The 22,437-nt window shown below is 39.8% G+C and overlaps 2 protein-coding genes across 2 annotated transcripts; one reads left to right on the top strand and one right to left on the bottom strand.

Annotated features, from left to right (window-relative positions):
• Positions 1-1,028: 1,028 nt before the first annotated feature.
• On the bottom strand, positions 1,029-19,158 carry KIAA0753 (the record flags this gene model as incomplete). Its single annotated transcript, XM_079545261.1, is given in 18 exon segments — positions 1,029-1,143; positions 2,822-3,046; positions 3,223-3,343; positions 5,187-5,268; positions 6,030-6,200; positions 6,743-6,759; positions 6,762-6,855; positions 7,461-7,544; positions 7,941-8,028; positions 8,253-8,342; positions 10,038-10,207; positions 10,699-10,928; positions 12,055-12,265; positions 14,762-14,977; positions 15,691-15,753; positions 16,035-16,141; positions 17,423-18,035; positions 19,069-19,158. Coding segments are annotated over 18 exon segments (2,787 nt in total).
• Positions 19,159-20,106: 948 nt separating this feature from the next.
• On the top strand, positions 20,107-22,141 carry TXNDC17 (thioredoxin domain containing 17; the record flags this gene model as incomplete). The annotated part of the gene is made up of 4 exons (XM_079545107.1): positions 20,107-20,248; positions 21,020-21,101; positions 21,356-21,431; positions 22,073-22,141. 4 exons carry the CDS (start codon positions 20,107-20,109, stop codon positions 22,139-22,141), a joined length of 369 nt encoding a protein of 122 aa, XP_079401233.1.
• Between the last annotated feature and the right edge of the window lie 296 nt (positions 22,142-22,437).

Raw genomic sequence — 22,437 nt, 5'->3', positions numbered from 1 at the left:
CTATATTGCAGAAATCACAGTTTTCATTTATTTCATAGCTCTTGATTTTAATGGAATTGCTAAGACTAAAGAATGTAGGGCTGGATCACTAAGTTCTAAGGTGCTAAGGTTTAAATAATATTTTAAGCTAATTTGAATTTAAAAGAAAAGGAAGTTTCCATCACATGCTTCTCTCGAAAGGATTCATCTGTGCATAATGTATTAGTGACATTCTAAAACAAACAGGAGAGGTACTTCACTCTTAAGAGCGCAAGCTCTGTCTATAGCCAGTGTGAGAGTTTACCTCTTCTTAGTACTGTGCCATGGGAATCCTTCCTTTGGATTGACACATTCTAAAAAGAACTAATCCATATATTCCTTATGGTGGTCAGACAGTGTTTTTATCTTACAACACATAAAGCTCCAAAGAGCAAAGCGAACAGTTTTTGTTCTTCACTTTTCCATCTGGGTGTTAGATTTCTATCAATAATGAATTGCTCTTCCAACACAGCTATCAGAAAAATTCAATGCATGTTCTTGACAGAAATAAACTAAAACCCATAACTCCTTTGGGAGGTATTTAAGTGAGAATCTCCCAATTGAAAGAAAACTGAGGCACAGTGCAGCTAAGTCTATGACATAGCTTAAACCAGTGTCCCCTTCCCAGTATTTTATTCTCATCAGTAGCTTACACACAAAAATGGATGAAGTTACTGGAAGTAAACAAATGAATGTGTATACCTATCAAAACATATAAAATTCACCTGTAACAGCTCACATCATTCCACTGAAACGCTGGCCAAAGAAATGAAACAACAACAACAACAACGATAGTCCTGATAAATCCAGGAAGCCTGAAAGGAAAAACATTATGATCTTCGTTCTATAAAAATCTGACATGAATTCTTGTTGGATTTAACTCATTTTAGAGAACAAAATCTCACAGACCAAAAGAACAAACAAGCGAAATAGGAAAAATTACATTGTCTGATAAAACTATTAGACTGAGCTTGATTCATTTAGTAATGGAGCAGATTTGAAAGCACTTACTATGCTGGCTGCAAAAACTCTGATGTGAATACAGCTTCAGCATAATCCTCACAAACATCCCGCAGCTCTGCTGCTACATCAAACAGGGCTTCGTCTGTTAGTTCCTCTGCAAGACTAAGGTACAAGGAAAGGGGAAAAAAAGAACAGGAAAAGGCTGAGGTCAGATTTTGAGCTTCACTAATTCATACCAGTGATATCAATGCTGTGATCTAAAAAGCAAATACTGCTGCTTTTTTTTTTTTTTTTTCTTTCTTTCTACTGCCTAGTCTAAGAAAAGATTCTACTGTCACAGAACAGTTGCGTTCTTGTAAGTGTTGTATAATAACCCAAATTAGAATCACAGAATCCTTAGAGTTGGAAAGGACCTTTAAAGGTTATCTAATCCAGCTTCCCTGCAACAAGCAGGGATCTCCAGCAAGAGATATTCTTATATCCACTGCCAGTACTTAAATGAGGTCTGGGAAAGGGTGGATCCTGGCTCCACTGCTCCCAGTCACTCAGGTGCACTGCTTGCACCAAAGCTTCCCTGGTTTGGTCCCACCCTCCCTCCAGATGCTCTGTTACTGTTTCAGACTGTGAGTGTACATTTCCACTGCACACAGCTTTCATGACGATCTGCTCCATGATCTTTCCTGGCACAGAAGACAGACTAATAGGTCAGTAGTTCCCAGGGTCATCCTTTTTACGCTTTTTAAAGATGGGTATGATGTTGTCCTTTTTTTTTTTTTCCTCCCAGTCACCAGGGACTTCACCTGATTGCCACAACTTTTCAAATATCATTGAGTGGCTTACATAAACTAATTCTCTTAGGACACTGGGATGCAACACATGGGGACCCATAGACTTCTGGATGTTCAGCTTCCTCATGTGGTCATGAACTTGATCTTAACTTACAGTTACACTTACAGGACATGCTTCCCCAGTCCCCTCCTACAAAACCAAACATTTCAGGACTGTGTGGTGAGCAGTCATCAGGGATGACCAAGGCAAAAAAGTTAAGTACCTCAGCCTTCTCCTTGCCTTTGTTACCAGCTTGCCTGTGTCACTCACTAAGAGGAGTACAGCCTCCCGGACTTTCCTTTTCTGGTTTAGGTATCTCAATTAGAAGTAGAAACCTTTCCTGTTCTTCTTGGCATCCTTGCTAAGTTTACTTCAAGCTGGGCCTTGGCTTTCCTGATGCCATTCCTACACAGTTTAGCAGCTTCCTTATACTCTTCTCACAATACCACCTGTCCCTGTTTCCACTGCCTGTGCATTTTCTTGCTCTTTGATTTGTCTAGCAGAACCCAGTTCAGCAATGTCAGTCTCCTCCCTTTCCTGATCTCCATTTCTTCCTTTTTCAAACTCTTACATACAAATTCTGCTATAGGAGTAATAATTAACATACTGTGGTGCTCATTCTGAGGCCACTGAAATAAATAGGAAGCATCTTACTGATTTTAGTTGCCACTGAATGAGGCCTTACAGAGAGAGATAAGGTTTAAGGAAAAATGAGGTAAGTGGCCTCCAGACAACAGTGGACATAACAGAAAGGAAAACTAATAAACAATTGTTTTTATGTTAAAATAACCTCTGTAAAGTTTATCTTCAGAATTTTGCAAGTATTCTAAATTATAATAAAGCTACTGTATCCAGGACTTTCCCAGTATAGCAAGGGACTGTTTCTTCTAAACATTTTTTTTTAACACTTACTTTATATAGGAAGATTTATAATGCCCTCTTGTGGTAGGAATTAAGGACAGAAAAAAAACACCTGATAGATTCACTACAAAAATACAGGTAGTTCACATACCTTTCAGCAATCTGCCATGGATTGAAGCTGCCTACTGCTTCATGGAAAATAAGGTTTAGGTGATGCTTGTATTTGCTGCCGTAATCCAGGATGCTCTGGAGCATATGCTTTGTAATTGAGAAAGAAATGTAGGACTTTTTCTGCACAGAATTCCGAGTCAAGGGCTGCAGAATGTTATTTCCAGTCAGCAATTTCTCCTGAGCTTCTTTGTTTTTGTTAGTGCCACTGGAAATACAAAAGATTAAATTAAATCAGGATTATTAAGTTGTTTTTTTTCTTTTTGAAAAATCAGAAAATGACTTCAAACAGTAAGCATAATTCCCTCTAATACAAACACTGCAATGAATGTGCACAGCAGAAATGCACCACAGCTTTGTCTACAATCAAAGTATTCTACTTACTTGTCATCGAAAATTTTTTCAAATGAAATGTCAGTTTCCGATTGTATCTGTCTAGTTAACTTGGTTATCTGAATTGAATGAGGAGATGTAGGTAGTTGAGTTATTAATGCCATTTGTTGATCTAGAAGGAAAAAAAGATAACATTAAAATTTGTTTCTTTGGAAGAAAATAAAAAGCCTACAGTTAATGCAGTTAGGACCTCAAAAACTTTTGCTTCCTTCATAGGCATATCCTTCAGGTAGAGAAAGACAAGTACTAAAGCTGACAAATCCCTAAAAATGAAAATTCGAGCAAGGATATCCAGGAGCTCAGTGTATTGAAACTAAGCATTTCAGACATTCTTCCTTTAGTATAAGTGCAGTTTGTTTTTAATCAGTGAATACTTCTCTAGAACAGACAGAAAAATATCACTCAAAAGTTAATGCAGTATATTACAGCCTGGCAGTAAATCCAATGAATAGAAAAAATGAAACAAGACTTGGGGGAAGTTTTTATCTATCTTATTGATAGATTTCATACGCATTTTCACTGAAGTTAGTATGACCAGATCCTCAACTTGGTAAATTGACGTAGCTTCATTGTTGTATTTAATCAAACAGAAGGATAAAGAAAGAATACACTAAACACTGCAAGATTTAGACTTACAAATTCCCAGTCATGAAGAGCCCAACGGGAAAAAAAAAAAAAAAAAAAAAAAAGTAGCTTCAGGAGATTTCAAACTTAGAAAATAAACTATCTTTCTTCTGAAGCAGATTCAAACAGCTCACAGATGAGCTGAATGTATGTACTCCAATTACAGACTACAGTGTAAAATCTTCACTGCACTAAAATCACTACCTACTATTTATAAGAAAATATCTAAGTTAAGGAATGACAAATGCCTTTAAAAGGACAACATCAAAAACTTAACACGTATTGACTGGTGGTATGTATTAAAGACTCCTATTCTTCAACTAAGTTACACTAGCAGTGCATCGCATGCAAATGTATACTCAACAAAGGCAAACTGAAAATAATGGTCTGTTCTCAGAATGGATCCTTCTTTTAGCACTGTATTTCATAGAATCATAGAATGTCCTCGGTTGAAAAGGACCACAATGATCAGTTTCAACCCCCCTGCGAAGTGCAGGGTCGCCAACCAGCAGACCAGGCTGCCCAGAGCCACATCCAGCCTGGCGTTGAATGCATCCAGGGATGGGCATCCACAACCTCCTTGGGCAACCTGTTCCAGCACTTCACCAGCCTGGGTGAAAAACTTCCTCCTAATATCTAACTTAAATCTCCCCTCAGATTAAAACCATTCCCCTTGTTCTATCACTGCCCACCCTCATAAACAGCTGTTGCCCCTCCTGTTTACACACTCCCTTCAAATATTGGAAGGCCACAATGTCTCTCCAGAGCCTTCTCTTTTCCAAGAAAAACAAGCATTTTTTCAGAAACATTCCTCTCAAAGGAGCACCTATAATCAAAAATGTCTGAATAGTTGCACAAAAAAAAACACAAATCATGGACTGAACAGGCAACTAGCCTGTAAAAAAAAAAACAAAAAAAAACAACTTTTATTTCCTTGGGAACACAAGTAAACTGCCTCTAGGTTCGGCACCTACAAGAGACTTGTTTGCGAGAAATTACTCTGTAGCTACAACTGAGTATCCTTGTTTTCTGCGATTAACTTGGACTAGACTGATTCATGTTGCTTTATTGTCTCCCTGTTATACCTATGGCAGGCACAGACATCTCACCAGCCAGGCAGCTTTGGTAACGTGAGTGCCTCTAACTAACTGGTGAATGTTAACTTGCCTTTGCGTACTTTCTTTGGGATTTGGTAAACCTTATGCAGAAGCATTCACACTTTCTCACTACAACAGTGATATATGATCACATACAATCTCTTTGATTTCAATTCTCTGAATTCAAAAGACAGAGATGCCAAGAAAGTAAGTTATACTGAAGAAACTACTTACCAATTTTATCCGCTTGGGCCCTGAATTCTGAATCACTGTACACAATCTGGGTGAATCTCCTGCATACAGTTTCCTGATATCTCTGTTTTTAAACAAATAAAAGTAATCAATTAACACATGCTTAACACTTATCACTTGATAAGAAAGCAGGTCATGATCCTGCTTTCTTAATAATAATCCTTGTCAAAGCAGGATTATTTTGCAGGGTTAATGTAGTACTGAAAAGGAGTAAAAGGAGATGAAATTACAGATAATCATCTCATTTCAAAATCCTAGACTAGAAGATTCAACTAGTTGCCAGTACCATGGCAACTACTCCTATTTCAGATCAACAGCAGTTAGAAAAACAGCTGATGGGCTTTCCTGCCTTACCAACAAGGAATTCAAACATATGCCCAAGCACCTTAAATGGATATTGCATACTTTAAGCTTCATGCTTTCAGCTTACGAATTGATCTCAAGTAAACAGTGCTAAATTCAGTAGTTCTAATTCAGGATAAATGTAACTGAACAGAAAGGTTGTAGTAAGATTAGAAACAAACACTCTGGAAAAGCTTATTAAAGTTTAAAAAAGTAATGCATGAGGGAAAAAAACAAAAAACAAAAAACAAGCAAACTTAGGTCTGCCAATCCTAACGTTAGCAATAAAACCATGAGGTCAAATATCCTTTTGTTCTTACACAGCTTTGTGCTGGTAGGGGAGACTTGGAAGGAGTTTCCTATTTCATACCACAATCCAGTCTGATCTTGTTTTAAAGAATGCAGATACCTACTGGTATTATACTTATTGTCAGTAAATCAGAAATTAGCCCTATCAGACCAATGAATAGATTAAAAACTTACTTCAATTTCTTCCATTCTTTGCAACATTGTTTCCAGACTAGGACCATCAGCCACAAACAGATTCTCAGCCTGAAGTCTCTTACACTGCTCCATATTCCAGAGTTCCTGAGCAGTATCTTCCAAAAGATCATCCAGTACCTTTTCACTCAGAATATCTGCACTTGCTGCAACCTGCCAAAAAAAGCAAAATAAACACAGTCAATGGGGGGGGAGAAAAAAAAAAAAAAAGAGGGGAAAAGAGAAGAAATAGAAAAACTTCGAGGGAAAAAAAAAAAAAAATGATGCTTATACATCACATATTTCTTACAGCACCTGCCGGTAAGAAGCCAAATGTCATTACAACTTTTCAGTGAAAGCCCAAATAATTTTGTTTCTCTTCCACTCACCAAATCAATAAAAACAGCTTGGTATATTCCTACCAATAAAAAACATTGAACATGGATGAAGCTCTCTACATAACTAAGTTTCTATGTTCCTAAACACAGGTTCAGAAATCACACAGGATTCAAGAGCAAGAAGCAAAGGCCCTCATATTACAAAACATGCATTTAACAGAACATACAGGAGAAGTCCCACAGCAGCTGCCAAAATTAATGAATAAATATAGAAGAGTACAGAGTAAACCTAGGCCAAAGCTATAGGTTTCAGTTGTGTCCAGTTTTACCAACTAGAATCATAGAATTGCTTAGGTTGATAGGAACCTTACAGATTACCTCATTCCAACTCTGCTAGGTGCACCCCCTCCAATCAGACTGCGTAGAGCCCCCCTTCCAGCCTGGCTTTGGACACCTCCAGGGTTAGGGCAGCCACAGCTTTTCTGGGCCTTTCTCTATCAGACAGGCTCACAGCCTTCTCAGTAAAGCATTTTTTAACATCTAACCTAAACTCCTCCCTTTTAGTTTAAAGCTATTCTCCCTTGCCCTGCTATTCCCCCCATGCCATGCTATGATATCTCTATTCATAGAATCAGCAAGGTTGGAAAAGCCCTCCAAGATCATCCAGTCCGATTATCCACCTACCATCAGTATTTCCCAATAAACCATATCCCTTAGTACAACATCTACTTGAACTTCTTGAACACATCTGGGGATAGTAACTCCATCACCCCCCTGGGCAGCCTGTTCCAGCGCCTGACCACTCTTTTGCAGAATAAATTTTTCCTGATATCCAACCTAAGTTGATTCTATGTGTGCTTTGGCACAACTTGCAGTCATTCCCTCTTGTCCCAGTGCTTACCCAGGAGAAGAGGCTGACCTCCATCTCGCCACAACCTCCTTTCAGGTAGGATGTAGAGAGCTATAAGGTATTATAAGCTATACAGTGTTGGAAAATGTTAAGTTCAGAAAATCATCACTACTTTTCTAAACGCATTTTGCCACATGGCAGAGATAAAAACTCAGCTTTTCTCTGTGACAAGTAGATAGAATATACCTTCTCAGCTGCGTGAGTCGAAAGCTGTCTTGTAATTGAAGGATCCTTCAAATGACAGTTTGCTTCCAAGGAAATATTGATCTGCTAATAAACCATAAATCCACTTAGAATAATGAACCTTCTGTATTATTAGTCATAATTACTAGCAGAGAAAATATACTGAGACATTAAATGTGGTATTATATTATTAAAATAATCTTATCAAGTTCAGTTACGATTAGTGTAGAACAGTTCTGATTGTTCACTACTAAGAAAAGATGATTAAAAAAAAACAAGAATGCAGCTTTGGTTACGATAACTTAAAGCCTACATACTGAAATGGAAATACACTTGTCAAGTGTCCCAAAATGTACTGACTATATAAATCATTTGATACGTTTCTCCAAAAAACTCCTTACTTGTGCTACGTTGAAAACAAACATTATATTGACCATTTATAAATGTACCCCTCAAATACTGCTGTGAGCCTGACTGTACTACCTGTGCCCTATCCAATGGAAGTTCTAGGTGCTCACATACTGCTTTGTCAACTTTGTCTGCACACTGAGGCGGAGAAGCAGCTTGCAACCTGGACATATGCACAAAATAAGAACAAATGAAAATTTGTTAAAATTTAAAATTTGGCATAACAACAGTAATTAAAAAAAATAAAAAATAAAAAAATAAAAAAACATAAATCCACTTTTTGGGGAAGTGGAAAGTTGAGAAGCTTTTCATACTGCTGGTGGGGATAGCAGGAAGATTATATCAAGTTCTGGTACCACTTATTAGCTCTTCTGAGCAAGTAATTACCTTAACTTTTGTCTTTTTTTCATTTCTCTTCTGTTAAGATCAGTCAGAACTTTCGTTCTTCTTGAAGCTTCTGCTTCACGCCATGCTAGTCTTCAAATATAAGACAATTACATAAGGAGAATTACACAACACTCATTGTAAGAACTGGAGAATAAAATAACTGGATTCTGAATATTAGTTTATGAAAATTTTGAGAACATTTATAGAGAAAATTAATATTGGCTTCAATATCATATAAGCCAGGAAATTCATCTGAGAACCAGCGATCTTCAATCATCCCTACACTACTGGTGAAAAGACAACTTCATGGCTATCTGCAAATACTGCCTAGATAGACAAGCTCCTCATCAACACACAGTCTACTTCAGATCCAGCAGCTGAATCTTCTGGTTCAACTGCCAGAAAGAGCACGGGAAACTAAATGTGGGGAACCCGAGTCTCCAGAATACTGAATATATTTTTTTCATAAACAAGCCTAGACCATATTACAGACAAGGAAAAAAATACATATTTTCTCCTTTTGGAACCAAGAGATCACATTTGTATTCTCACTGCAGTGCTGAGATAAGAAGTTAACTACATTTGGAAAACATAAAATATTTAGATGGAAAAATGAACGAGGGACATACCAACAAATTGCACTTAAGAAATGGAGAGGAACTAATTAACAAAGTTAATATAAGAAAGAATGAAATCTTAGGAAAAGGAAGGAATACATATTACCTCACTGCTGCAATTCTAATAGTTCAAAACAACTTCTATGAAATAGCAAGCTTTCCACAGACAAAACCTAGAGCACTATGTGTAGTTTTGAGTCCCGCAATGTAAAGCTATTACAGTGTAACCAAGGGAGGGCTATGAAATGGAATAGGCAAGGCACATGAGAGGCTGAGGCCTCTCTGGTTTATTCAGCCTAGAGGAGGGGAGGCCTCATGGTGGCCTATAGCTCCTCACAGGGAACAGGGGGGCAGTGCTGAGCTCTGGAAACACTGACAGGGTCTGAAAGAGCAGCATGGAGCTGCAATGTGGGAACGTCAGGTGGGGGGTCAGGAAATGGTTCTGTGGGCATGAAACAGGCACCCTATAGCAGTGGGCACAGCCTTGAGCTGCCAGAGCTCAAGGAGCATTGGGACACCACTCTCAGACAGAGTTTGAGTGGTCCTGTGTGGAGCCAGTCATTGGATGTGATGGTCCTTGTGCATGTGCATTTCAGCACAGAATAATCTATGATTATGTGATTAATATGACAGAACTACTTCCTCCAGAGAAGGCACCAATACAAACTCTTCATTTAGATAAGTAATTTCACAACACTTGAAGGAACATACTATTGTTATTTTTCCGCTGCCCATTTGAATTGAAATTAGCTGATGAGTTTCAAAAACCATTATGGCAGGACTGACAGACACAAATAGCATAATAACAGATTAGTTAAATAAACTTAAAAATTTAATCAGAGCACCAGCATGGCTAGTGAATGCCCATTCTGCATGCTATGTAGCCTGTCAGTGCTTTGCAGTTTTGGCCTGCGACTTCCAGATGATATTCATATATGACCCAGGAAAAACACAGAGGAATGCTTTTTTCCCCATGCTCTGTGAATGAGGCCACTTTATTATGAGTGAGAAAAAAAAATACAAATATCCACTTGTGAGCTGTGCTATGCCACTTTTGCCTCTGTAATATGAGTGGCAGGCCCAACCCATCCTATTTACTACTACAGATACAGTACTGTTTCCACAGAAAAGTTAGGTGAACACTGGATCCACTAGACTACAAACATACCGTTTAGGTGAAGCAGGAGGTAACGCAGAGTTTGAAGGCACCCAGGGTATGCTGCTCTCCTTAACAAATCGTTTGTTCTCTTTTAACTGAAAAGCTATAGTTGTTTCTTGAAATCGAGCATGCTTTCCTGGAGGCTGCACCTGCCTTGGTTTCAGAGATTTTGGCATGCCCTTAAAATTAACACAATTACATTAAAAACATGCATCTCCATTGCTTAATTTTTAAAGTATTTTGTATTCTGCTTTAGAATTTGTTTGGAAGTCATGTCTCTTTACTTTATTGCACAGCTGACACACGTGGAGGATTTAGAACTCGTTTCAAGACAAGTACAACTGTGCCATAACAAAACGTGCTTAAATTTTGCTATTACAATTTTTGCAAGCACTTCTAAGGATAATGCTCTATTTGGCCATTAAACTGTGAGGTCCACTCCAGAATTAATGATTGTTGATAAGCAACAACACAAGTTTCAGAAAACAACTGATAAAATATAACCATCAGAAATAATGGAGACAAATAACACTGCTTATTTGCCTATGCTTCTAAACTCAGAAGAAAAAAATATATTTGAGGGAGTACAGAGTCTGAAAGTGCCTTACACTAATAACAAATCCCAGAGGACAAGATGAAGAAAGCATGAATTCTGTTACAACTTGCATACCTGCGATTCTGCAGATAATAACATGTCTTTCTTCTTTAAAGAGCCACTTTGAAGGATAGGATCTTTTTTTACAGCTCTAGATCTCACTAGTGCCTCTAGGCTTCCCTGTAAAACAGTATTTCTTTGTGGAGCAGGAAGATCATTTGCGTCCTGGAATTTATCATGCAACATATGAGTGTGATCATTCATCTTCTGAACTGCTGAAATTTTTGCAACGTATTGATGTTTATCTGTATCAAAAATAAGTAAGAAATCTTCAGCTGTAAGTTCAAAGGGGCAAGAATCATCTTAATGTCTATATCCAACTTTCCTGTTGTGGTAGATATACCCAACCACAACATTTAAAGCTCTACCATAATACAAAATTATCAAAATTAAAAACAAAACAAAAAACAACCCTCATATTCCCTGACAAGCATTAAAGTAACTGTCAAAAAACAACCCTCATATTCCCTGACAAGCATTAAAGTAACTGTCTTTGCTAGAGTGATTAATCGAAGAATAAATATACAAGAAAACACATTCTCCATTTACATATGAACATATATACATACACAAAAACACTGACACATACACAGTCACGTAGTAAGCAATAATAGATTTCATGAGGTGGCAAAATATTGTAGACATCAACTATTTCAAAACACACTAGGAAAGAAAGTATTTTTCATGTATAAGGTAGATGAAGAAGAGAAGTAATTCCCAAAGGTTGCATCTCAATCTCTAGCAGTGGAAAACAGACTTCAGTGTAACTGTTAGTTAATGTGCCTCCAGGTACTGAGACTGTGATTGGGGTGCAGAAGAAATGAATGGATTGTCAAGAACAAAAGTCACATCGCTCAATCTTTCAAAAGCAGAGAAACTACCCAAACTAAGGAAATTCTGAGCCAAAGCTTTAGTACATCTTTTCACTCCAAATGGTTCTTCTACAAAACAACTTTGCTGGAGACTTGCTAACAATGACTGCATTTCAAGAGAACACGTTCATATAGTGTTTTCAACATAAACATATGATATATTCTGTGTGCACCATTAAAACTAATTTGTAAAGCGTCATTTAGGTATACATTGTAGAAAAGCAATCCAAGCATAGCTCACTGCAAAGGAGCTAGACAAAAATAAAAACATGATGATGATGATAATATAAAGAGGTATATAAACCTGCAAGTTAATCACCTAACAGTAGCCGCTAGGGGAAAAAAAAAAAAAAAAAACAACACTAAAAGTATAACAAAGCTACATGAATCTGATGACTGATATGGGCTGTTGCACACTTCTGCCCAGCAATATGTAACACACTAAAAAACTGAACTGCAGAGTGCAAGTTAACTAACAATTTAGTAATAAAACACAAACCAATCAAGAGACCTCTGGCAGCTGGAGATTTTCTGGGTCCTTGTCTACGTTGTTTTTTTAAGACGAGAGGCTTATTTTCTCCTTTTGGAGTTATTAGCTGCTTTCTGGCTGGAAAAGTCACAGTGTTCACTGAAGATTCGCCATGTGATGCTGAAAGACATTCCTTCACTTTTTTGGGAGTTTGTTTCCTTTCCAACAATGAAATCAGATCCTGCATCAGATATTGATAATTTTAATTACTTTCTCAGTAAACAGGACGTAATAAAGAAAAACACATTCAAGATATTCTGAGTAACTGGAACTATTTAATGTGGCTTTGTTTTTTTTGGTTTTGGTTTTTTTGTTCTGTTTTGTTTTGTTTTTGGTTGGTTGGTTGTTTTTTCGTTTGTCCTGACAGCTTGCTCATGCAGAAGCATCTTTGTTTCACAGAATCACAGATTCACACCACGCTCTTTGGAAATGCCATTGCATTTGCGACCGGGGTGCTTTATGGCCTGTCAGCTCTTGGCAAGAAGGGAGATGCCATTTCCTACGCTCGGATCCACCAGCAGCAGAAGCAAATGGATGAAGAGAAGCTCACAGGGTGCCTGGAGGGACAGGCTCTGTGAAGTGCATGAGCCCTGGGTGACCTTTTGGACCCTGAGATGGTGGTGAAGATTTGGGAACCCACTCTGCCCTCCCATCTGCCCACCCCGTCTCTGTCACTCCATGATTTCCTTGGACACTATGGCAACAACTGGAGCTCTCAGGGCTGGGGTGGGCTGTGCCCCCCTCACACACCAGCACTTGGACCTCAGTGCTTTGGCTGCTCCCTCCTCCTGCCACTCAGAACCAAATGTCTCACGGTCCTTCTTTTTCTTTCTTTCTTTCTTTCTTTCTTTTTTTTCTTTTTTTGGGCAGAGGTGCTGGCCCTTTGTGTGCTGCTGTACAAGCCTAAATACGTAGCCTTTCTCTGTTTTAATGCCCATCACATTTTGCTGGGGACTGTGTGTGGGCAGCACCCTCTCTGGGGACTGCTCTTGGAGCTCCTTGGCTCCAGTGGTCTCATGCCCAGGGTGCTGCTGCACATTACACATTTAATGCAGCACACTCTGGTGTGGCTCTTTCCGGGCATAAAACAAGAATGCAGTGTTTAGCAGTACCTGCTGATGCTTGCACTTGGTGTTTTTCATCATGCAGGTTTTAATATGGGTCCAGTTAGGTCAGACATTGGAGGCATCTTTGCACAGTAAAGGACTTCCAGCAAAAAAAATAAGCCAAGCATGAAGACAGTAATGCCTCCAGAGGAGAGAAGCACAGTCTGCCCTTTCTCTGGATACAGCTTCAGGCAGATAATGCAATTTACTTGAATTATAAGCATTAATTATGTAATCTTAATAAGGGTACTTTTCTTCAGCTTCACTCTTTTACTGGGCAAGAAGAGAAGCAAGGCTGAAAAGGCATTGTGTTGCTTGAGGCAAATGGAGGCTGTTTGCAGGTGGGATGGTTGCTAATGTGCAAGTGAGTCCCCTCTGAGCCCAGACAGACACTGCTCTGTTCTCTCACTTCCTGTGTCTGCTCCTGCAGTCTGTTCTGAGCGTGGGACCAGCCCTTGGCTTCTGTCTGTACAGCCTTTCTCATTGAGCTCATGCTTTTTTGCATCAACCCAGGCTGGTTTTTGTATGGGAAGGAGGCAAATCCTTGCTTTGCAAACAGGAAAATCCCATTTTTGTGGGGTGCCGCTTTATTCCAAGCACCATCAGCAGTGCTGATTCTGTTTGCTTTGTTTGAGGCCGAACAGAACTGCTCATTGGGTCCAGATTCATTTAAAATCCCAAGCATCTTTGTTTGACTAACTTAATAATATAAGAAGAGGTCTGCATGTTTTTAAATTTACAACCGACTAGAAAATTATCCACTTAAAGCACATTAAAAAATAAATTGACACAAAATCTACAAATGACTAAGATAAGACAAACATTTTCCATTGAGAAATACAATGTTAATTCTACCTCCATTCCTATTCTGATGCAACCAGTGTTAAAGTGGTCATAAGCATTATGGTTCAGAATAATGAAAACACAGCTCTTACATTTAGAATAATATTTTAAGGTAAATAAAATATCTTGCAGCTATTGGATCAGCTGTTTTTATTTGAAATAATTAAATACTGATTGCAGAATAGTTCAGGCTATGTAGGTTATTACTTTAAAAATAATGTAGCTAGAAACTACAGCAGGAAATATGAATCAGAACTTTTGTACTGTATCAACAGATGTCATAGAACATCAGATATTACTAGCAAAATTCATTTGAAAGGCAGAGAGCTTTAAATTGTAGCTACCACCTACACAATTCTGCACCCACCATTGTATGTGAGGCAGAAAGACTCACTTAGTACTGATGACTAAAGGATGTACAGCAGAACAATATTTAATACTTAACCAACATATCAAATGCAATTCTTTCAACCTTGAAAATGGGAAATGAATCAACAACTTGTGTTCTGTTACCACTATCACTACCAGTCCTTATCCTACCAGGATAGTGAATAATGACAAGAACATCATCATCACAGACCGCAGCAGTCCGTCCTGTGAACAGGATGCAACTTGTTTAGACTACTCTTATTTATGAACATTAGAAGCACATCTATTGGAAAATATGGCCTTTTAATTAAAAAAAAAAAAAAGTTAAATATTCTGCAAAACAAAACAATTATTCCTACCTCAACTTGCATCAAAATATCTATTATAACATCAGAAGTTGAAGAATCTAGTTCAAGTTTGGCAGAACAGAGTGACAGCTGTCGAATGAGGCTGCCCAGCTCCTTGTAGCAGGTAGGAACCCATTGCCCTGTTTGATCAGTAAACTGGTTGGCGAATGTCTGCAAGGCTCGTATAGCTCCTCTATGTGCTGCTGCCAATTTGGACACTGCTCGAGACTGGAAAAATGAAACATATATACTTTAGTACCTCTAGTTTCTGTAAGTATTGACACTACCCACAGAATTGTTACCAACATTTCATGTATAAACACTCAAGATTTAGAATAATTCAGACGGAGATTAGGCTGCTTTTCAGGGAAAACAAAACATTCATTTAAGAAGTCTTCTAAAGGTACTACACAACACTGCACATAAATTCAATGTTAGATTCAGCTAAAACAGCATAGTGTTATAACTGTGCTGTAACTCCTGGTATTTCTACTGCTCTATACCTATGAAGTCATGGGGCTGATCCCAATGTACAAAAAACATGACTGTAGGACATTCTCCATCCCCCAGCATCTGTTTTCTTCTTGAAAAGAAAATACAAGTGATGGATAGAAAAGCACATGAGAATATTGAGTCAATACTGGCCAAACAGTACCAATTATCACAGCATTATCTTTCTGAAAGATCATGGACTAACGTGAAAATCAGAAAGAATGGCTATGACTGAGTGACGTGAATGGGAAATTAAAAACAATAAATCAAGAGTAGAACAGAGTGTTATTCAGAAAAGTGGAACGAAGTAGAAACCACCTAAAAGCAGGCCAACAGTCTTTTCCACACCAGTACTGTAGGCAAATCTTAGGACTTAGAAGAAGATGGAAGGAACAAAGGCAGCAAGAGACCAGATGAAATATATTTCTGTGCGATAATTTCCATCTTACCTTTTTAGTATGTTTGATTTTATAAGGACTCAGTTTTTCTAAATCATCCTGAATTTTTTTCACCTGTTCATCAAGAGGGGGAGCAGGGAAAATGAGTTAGAATTAGCTCCATGTCTATAAATGAACGATGTTTTCACTGTAACATCTGAGTGAAAGATTTTTCCCCCCCTCAACAGTGATGCTCATATCTCTAAAACCACTCATAAGTGAAATCAGTCACACCACTCAGATCCAAACTAGAATGTCATGGAAATTCAGACATGTTTCCATTAATCTGGATTGTTTCAGTTCAATTCTGTCAAATTTATCACAATAAACATCCCAACTTGAAATGCTAGTTGTACCTGTTGCTGGAGTACATACAGCATCTGAGCCAACCGCGCAGCTTGCTTCTGCCTTTGAGTGCAAACTTGTTGCTGTTCATCAGCATCTAAGTTTTCTTCATCTCTCTCTGAGAAGCATGAAACATTAAGTTTTATGTCTTAATTTAACATGTGAAAATCTTGTTTAAGCCAAATGAACAAATATAATTTAGCAATAAGAATCTTTTATGCAGAGCATCCTCAGGCAGTAATGAAAGCTAGCTACTTCAACTCTACATTATGTATCTGCTTAATATTTGACTAAATACTTCTACACAACACACCTTTTCAGATACGGTTCACAAAATTACTCATGACTCCTTAATCTCACGACAAACTTGCAAGTAAAATGCTCCAAGTTAGAAATAAATTTAAACCTCCAGGTAGTTATAATAAAGGGACCAATGCAATGTTATGGGTCTGGCTGGGATGAGCTTACTTTTTTCACAGTAACATGTACAGAGCTGTTTTGGATTTATAACTTAAAACATGGCTGATAACACATCCAAGTTTTGTCTTTTGCTGTGGAGCAGGTGCACAGTTTCAAGTTTCAGAGTTTCAACTATGTCCCCTGTGTGAGTAGGCAGGGGGTATGCAAGAAGTTGTGAGGGCTCACAGATGGGACAGCTGAACCAAACCAAAAAAAAAAAAAAAAAAAAAGGGATATCCCATGCTGTATAACAGCATGCTCAGCAATTAAAAAAAAAAATTATAGAGTTTTGGGTGAAGGGAGAAACATAGCCATTACCCAGAGATTGGCTGGGCACTGGACTACTTGTGAGAGACAGCATGTGATCACCACTGCATCATCATCTTTGTTTTTCAATTTTCCCTTCACTTACTAAGCTACCTATTTCCCAACTCATAAGTTTTCTTGCTTTTTCTCTTCCTGTTCTCTCCTCTGTTTTGCTAGAGGAGACAATAAGCTTAAGCAGCTCTGTGGTGTTTTCATATTTAGACCAACACAGTATCAGAAAGGACATTAATCATTACACCACACACCTATAAACTAGGTAAGTCAGTTGACTCTTTTCACAGCTAAGAATGTGGTTAATCATTGTATTGCATTTTGCAGTCAGAAGCTTGAGCTAATACATCTACACCAATATTAGGTTATTAAATAGACTGCCACTAATTTACTGCCATTTCAAGCTGAACTGGAACTCACTACAAATACTCAAAGATATTAAACCCTGTTATTATCTGTCCTAGCTAACTATTCCAGTTGTTCTTCCTATTCTCAAAAATCTAGAATGAATCTGATTTTAATCCAAGACAAAAAACAAAAGACAAAAACAACGAGTAGAAAAAAGAACAAATCAACAAACTCTCATGCATTTACATACAATAATTATTGTTCAGTCTTACACCTTTTTTAGTTAGGTCTTCAATTTTCTGGACACAACTTCTTAATTCTTTTTGCAGCCGTTGGATTTCAATAATATTTTTATTTTCCTTTATTTTAACAGTTGTCTTGGGGTCTGGTCTTGTATTATGGGTGAGCGAAGAGCCTAAAACAGCTGGTATTAGCATTCTCTCATTTGGTGTGTAGAGATATACTTTTGTACCAGAGGTGGTAGTCTTCATTTTGGAAGGCTCAACAAGTTTCTGGTGATGTTTCAGCTGAGTTTGAGACTCAAGCCCAATTTTCTTTTCCAGACTTTCAGACACTTTGTTTATCTGCTCTTGTGACTTCTGGACTAACAATGATTTATTGACAGCATCTCCAAACACCTGTTGTTTCACTTGCTCTTCAAGATGCCTTCGTTTTATGTCCCTTTTAGCTAGATGAATAGCCAATTTTAGTCTCTCTTCAGATATCACTGAAAACATGCCAGAGCTTCTTATACTGGGGTCATCACTTCCACCTAGATTTCTCTGATCGTTAGATGACTTCAGTTTTTCTATTATAATTGGATGGGGGTTAGAGAACCTGAGAGATAAGTTTTCCGGAACTGCTGGAACATTCCTATTAAACTGGAGCTGTTTTAAAGTGTAAACAGAAATTGATGTTACACACAACCATTTACGTGAATTGAGGCACCTCTAGTGCACAACACTAAGGAAAGCAAAGCCTCTTTCATATCACAGTACTGTATAATCAATGAATATACAGATGTCATAATTATGAAATACACAAGAGAGTTTGGCTAAGCAGGTTATTATACCTGCTTAGAGAAAGAGAAAAGAGAGAGTGCTTACCTTCATCCTAGACCCACTGCAAAACTCCAAAGGAGGGATCTCCAGAAGAGATCCTTTCCCAGTGGCAGTCAGCTCTTAAATGGGTCTAGGAGAAGTGCAGCCAGGCTCCACCCCTTCCAGCAGCACAGGTGAATTGCCTTCACCTGTGCTCCCAGGGCTGACTCACTGCTTGCCTCAGGTGGTCAATCAGAGGTTCAGGCCATGATTCAGCATTCTGTCACTATGGTACTTCTCCAGCACATGCAAGAATTCCCTCCACTCAGATAAACATCAGTATTCAAAATGACCTTGAATTACACATGTAGGTATTCTTGTAAATAACACTGCATACATATTTACACCTTTGGGTAGGCACCCACAGTGAAAAATCTGCTCCAAAATGACAATGTAACAGACAATACCATTGCAAAGACTTCAAAGAATTCTAGCAATGAAATTAATAAGTTGTAATGACAATATAAAAAGGTATTATTTGTATCATATGAGAAGCAGAGTTACAAAGGTAACAGATACATGATGAAGGATAAATGGAAAACTAAAATGCAGTAACAGAATGAAGTTTCTACGTTCGGTGACTATGTGGTAAAGTAAGAGGCTAAGACAGACAAACAGTATTTATAAGTGCAGTTTCAGTTCCATGCAGGGAAAAAAAAAAAACAAAAAGGGTTAAGATTATGAGTGACAGTGTTGTGAAAGCAAGTATGAAAATCTCACATTCATGAGTGGCCTATATCAGGAAATGGGTCTCACTCATCTTTTTGTAGTGATCACAAATGAAAACCACTTCAGCACTGCTGAAATATTCAAACAATACCTGTGTTCGTAAAGACTTTGCTTCATTCCTGTACAGCTGGGTAGTGGGTGTAAATGGAGCACCAGACAAAGGTGGCTTGCTTGGTCCCATCACGTTGACTTGATGCTGAAAATAGTTACTTTAACATACATTATTATAGTTATTAACAGTTATTATAATCATACTATTGCTATGCTCATGCTATTTCTATCTCTGAAAAGGAATCTTAAGTGCATAACAAACAAATAGAGAACCAACCTGAGGAAGCACACAGGAACAGGAAATAGATCAAGTGTCTTTATACAGGCAGCATGCAAAATGGGAAGTAGGTTCCTGCTACTTAACGCAACATTTACTGTTTACATCCTTCTTTTACACACTCCCAGAAACACCGAGGAGCGCCGCCACAGGCCGTGAGGCTCACGTTACGGCCCCTCGGAACACTATAGGACTTCCATAGCCGTCACCTACCTACAGGGGAACGGCGTACTGCAGAAGTGTGAGAACAGAGTAGGGCAGCCCTCAGGGAAGCAAGCTCGTGCCTTATCGCCAAAGGAATGTCGATCACCGGGCGTTCTTCAAATACAAGAGTTTGAAATATAAGCTACGTGTTGAGATAGTCAGAAAATTATCCCTCTCGCATTTGACCTTGGGAATTAAAACCCGAAGCTACTGCTTCTTTAGCAGCCGAATCGGGACTTTGCCGCCGCTCCTCAGCTCGGCTCGGCCCGCCCCGCCCGTCGCCGCCGCCCCCGAGCTCACCGACCCGCGCCCGCCCGAGGCCAGAAGGGCAGCGGAAAGCCGCGAGTTGCGCCCGGCGACCCGAACCCCGCCGCAGCGATCCGCAGCAGGCCGCTCCTCAGGCACCGGCAGGGAGCCACGACCGCCCGCGCGCCCTGCAGGAGCCCGGCCCGGCCCGGTCCGCTGGGCGGAGCGGTTCAAACTCGCTGCGGGCGACCGCCGCCGCCGAGGCTGTCGGGAAGCAGCGCGGCGCCGCAGTGCGGTATCCGGGACGGGGCCGCGCCTTCCCGCCCTCGATTGCCGCTTCCCGCAGGCGCCATGGGCTGGGAGGAGAAGCAGGTCCGCGGGTACGGCGAATTCGTGCAGACGGCGCAGCGCTACCACGGCCGGCCGATCTTCGCGCTCTTCTGCGGCGACAAGGATGCCGAGGGCCGGAGCTGGTGCCCGGACTGCGTGACTGGTGAGGCCCGGGGAGGTGCGGAGGCTCCGCCAGGAACTCCGGCCGCCTCCTCTCGGCCCGCGTGGCGCCGGCGCAAGGCGCTCTCGTTGGTCTGAGGCGAGCTGAGGCGGGCGGCCTCGTGGGGGACGCGGCGGGCACTCCGGGCGGTCGCGGCGCGGAGGCCGAACCTCTTAGCGCGCGGACGGGCGCGGACTGCCGTCTCCCGCTGCGGTTACCCTTGTCCTTAATCCGGCCGCCGCTGCAGGCCGCTGTGGCCGGGAGCTGCCGCAGCTGCTGCAGTGCCGAGCTGCCCGCGCGTGGGACGTAACGCCGGTCAGCAGAGGCTGGCACAGAGGATGGTTTTTCTGTCTCAGCAAAGAATTCGATGTAAATCTTGCATGAATCTACTTCTGCTTTGCCTAACAAAAGGCAGAAAGAACTTACCAGTGTTCGGGAATGGAATACAAAGGCAGGTCCTCAGAATGCGTCACACTGAACTTTCAGGATCGTATCTGCCGGATTATGCAGGGCAGCAGCTTGCCGCTGTTCTGCTCGGTCTCCTCCAGTCAGCAGACCGCATGTTCTGACTTGTTAGAGCAGCAGTTGGGCTTCGTGCGAAGGCCGGTCCCTTTAACATTGACAGTATGCATTCTGTAGTGCTTATGGATGACCACGTGAAACAGCATAGATCTCTGCCCGAAGCAGACAGTGTTAGATAGCAGCACTGCTGGTCAGACTAAATGCTCGTGATTCTGTAGCATGGTGTATTAACACTGAGAAATTACTCTCTAGCTGAACCAGTTGTGAGGAACGAACTTCATAACATGCCTGATGAATCAGTGTTCATCTACTGTCTTGTTGGAGACAGAGCCTAGTAAGTAACTGTTTTAATGCAAACAAACATTTCTTAGCTCTTCCTGGCCTGGAAGTTAACTAACCTGTTGGTACTAACAACTGAATTAGTTCTGTGACTGTAGAGGTCTACAGTTCCCTTAAGTGGACTACTTGCATGTTCTAACAAGGAGATGGGGAGGTGGGAGGCAGAATCATCCCTTTGAAAGAATTTTAACAGTCGAATTTCAAACTGTATTTTTACAAGTTCTGTGTAACTACACTCTTTGCTAACAGCTGGAAAGATCCTAACAATGAATTCAGGAAGAATCTGAAACTAACAGGAGTGCCTACACTACTTAAATACGGAACAGTAAGTCATTTATTGTATGCTGTGGGTCTACATGTTTTGTGATGCCTTCTGTTGTTTCAGGAGAATGGACAGTGTGGGACACCTTTCCACTCTTATCCATGCACTTTTTCTAGTTCAGATTAGTTTTCTCTCAGGGAACTACCTCCCTCCTGTACAACGTTCTCTGTAATGAACTTATCAAATAAAATACATACACTTAACACATCTTGTTTGAGGGGTAGGCTAAGTACTTAGCAACATGTTGTCAGTTCTCTGACTTACAGCTTCTCAAGTATTAAGAACTCCAAATGCTGGATTATAGGAGTATAGTAGGATTGTGTGTAGCATACTCCTAATTCAGACAGACTACAGCTCTCACTCTTGTGTACTCTCCTATGTAACGAAAACATTTACATACCACACCAAGTTTTAACTTGAACCCACTATTTAAATCAACAGTTACTTTTGTAGGAATGCTTCAAAGAACAGAAAACACAGGCATTTTCCATCTATCCTTACACTGCTTTTTCTGCTCCACACATCAACTCCCACTTGCCATCTAGCAATAATGGTTGCTGTAGTATGGCTAATACTATTAGGTGCAAATAGCTCTAGTCTAGAACAGATTTTTTAATTACTCCTAAAAACATCTTTTCTTTCAGCCTCAGAAGTTGGTTGAAGAAGAATGTTTTAAAGCAGATCTTGTGCGTATGTTGTTTACTGAAGATTAAATCCTCCAGTAGTCAATCATTTATGAAGATGTTTGTCTTGTTAATTGCATTGCTCTTTCCTGGAATCCTCACTTTTTTTCCCCCCCCCAAACTGTCATGGTAAATTACTTTTGTCTAATCAAGATGAATGTCATTAAATTCTAGGTTCAAACCTTTTCACTAAAGTCTTGCAACAAAAAAGTTTTCTTTTCTTCGTTGAAATAAATTTTAGTCTGCCAAGTCTCTTTACAAAGAAGCTAAGCTCAAAATGCAAACCAAGGTGGTAGCCTACTTTTACTTAACAGTAATACTTAATT

Source organism: Tetrao urogallus (assembly GCF_951394365.1).
Source record: "Tetrao urogallus genome assembly, chromosome: 20".
Classification (NCBI taxonomy): Eukaryota; Metazoa; Chordata; class Aves; order Galliformes; family Phasianidae; genus Tetrao; species Tetrao urogallus.
The sequence above is the reverse complement of the archived record's forward strand: the minus strand, read 5'-3'. Positions and strand labels throughout refer to the sequence as shown.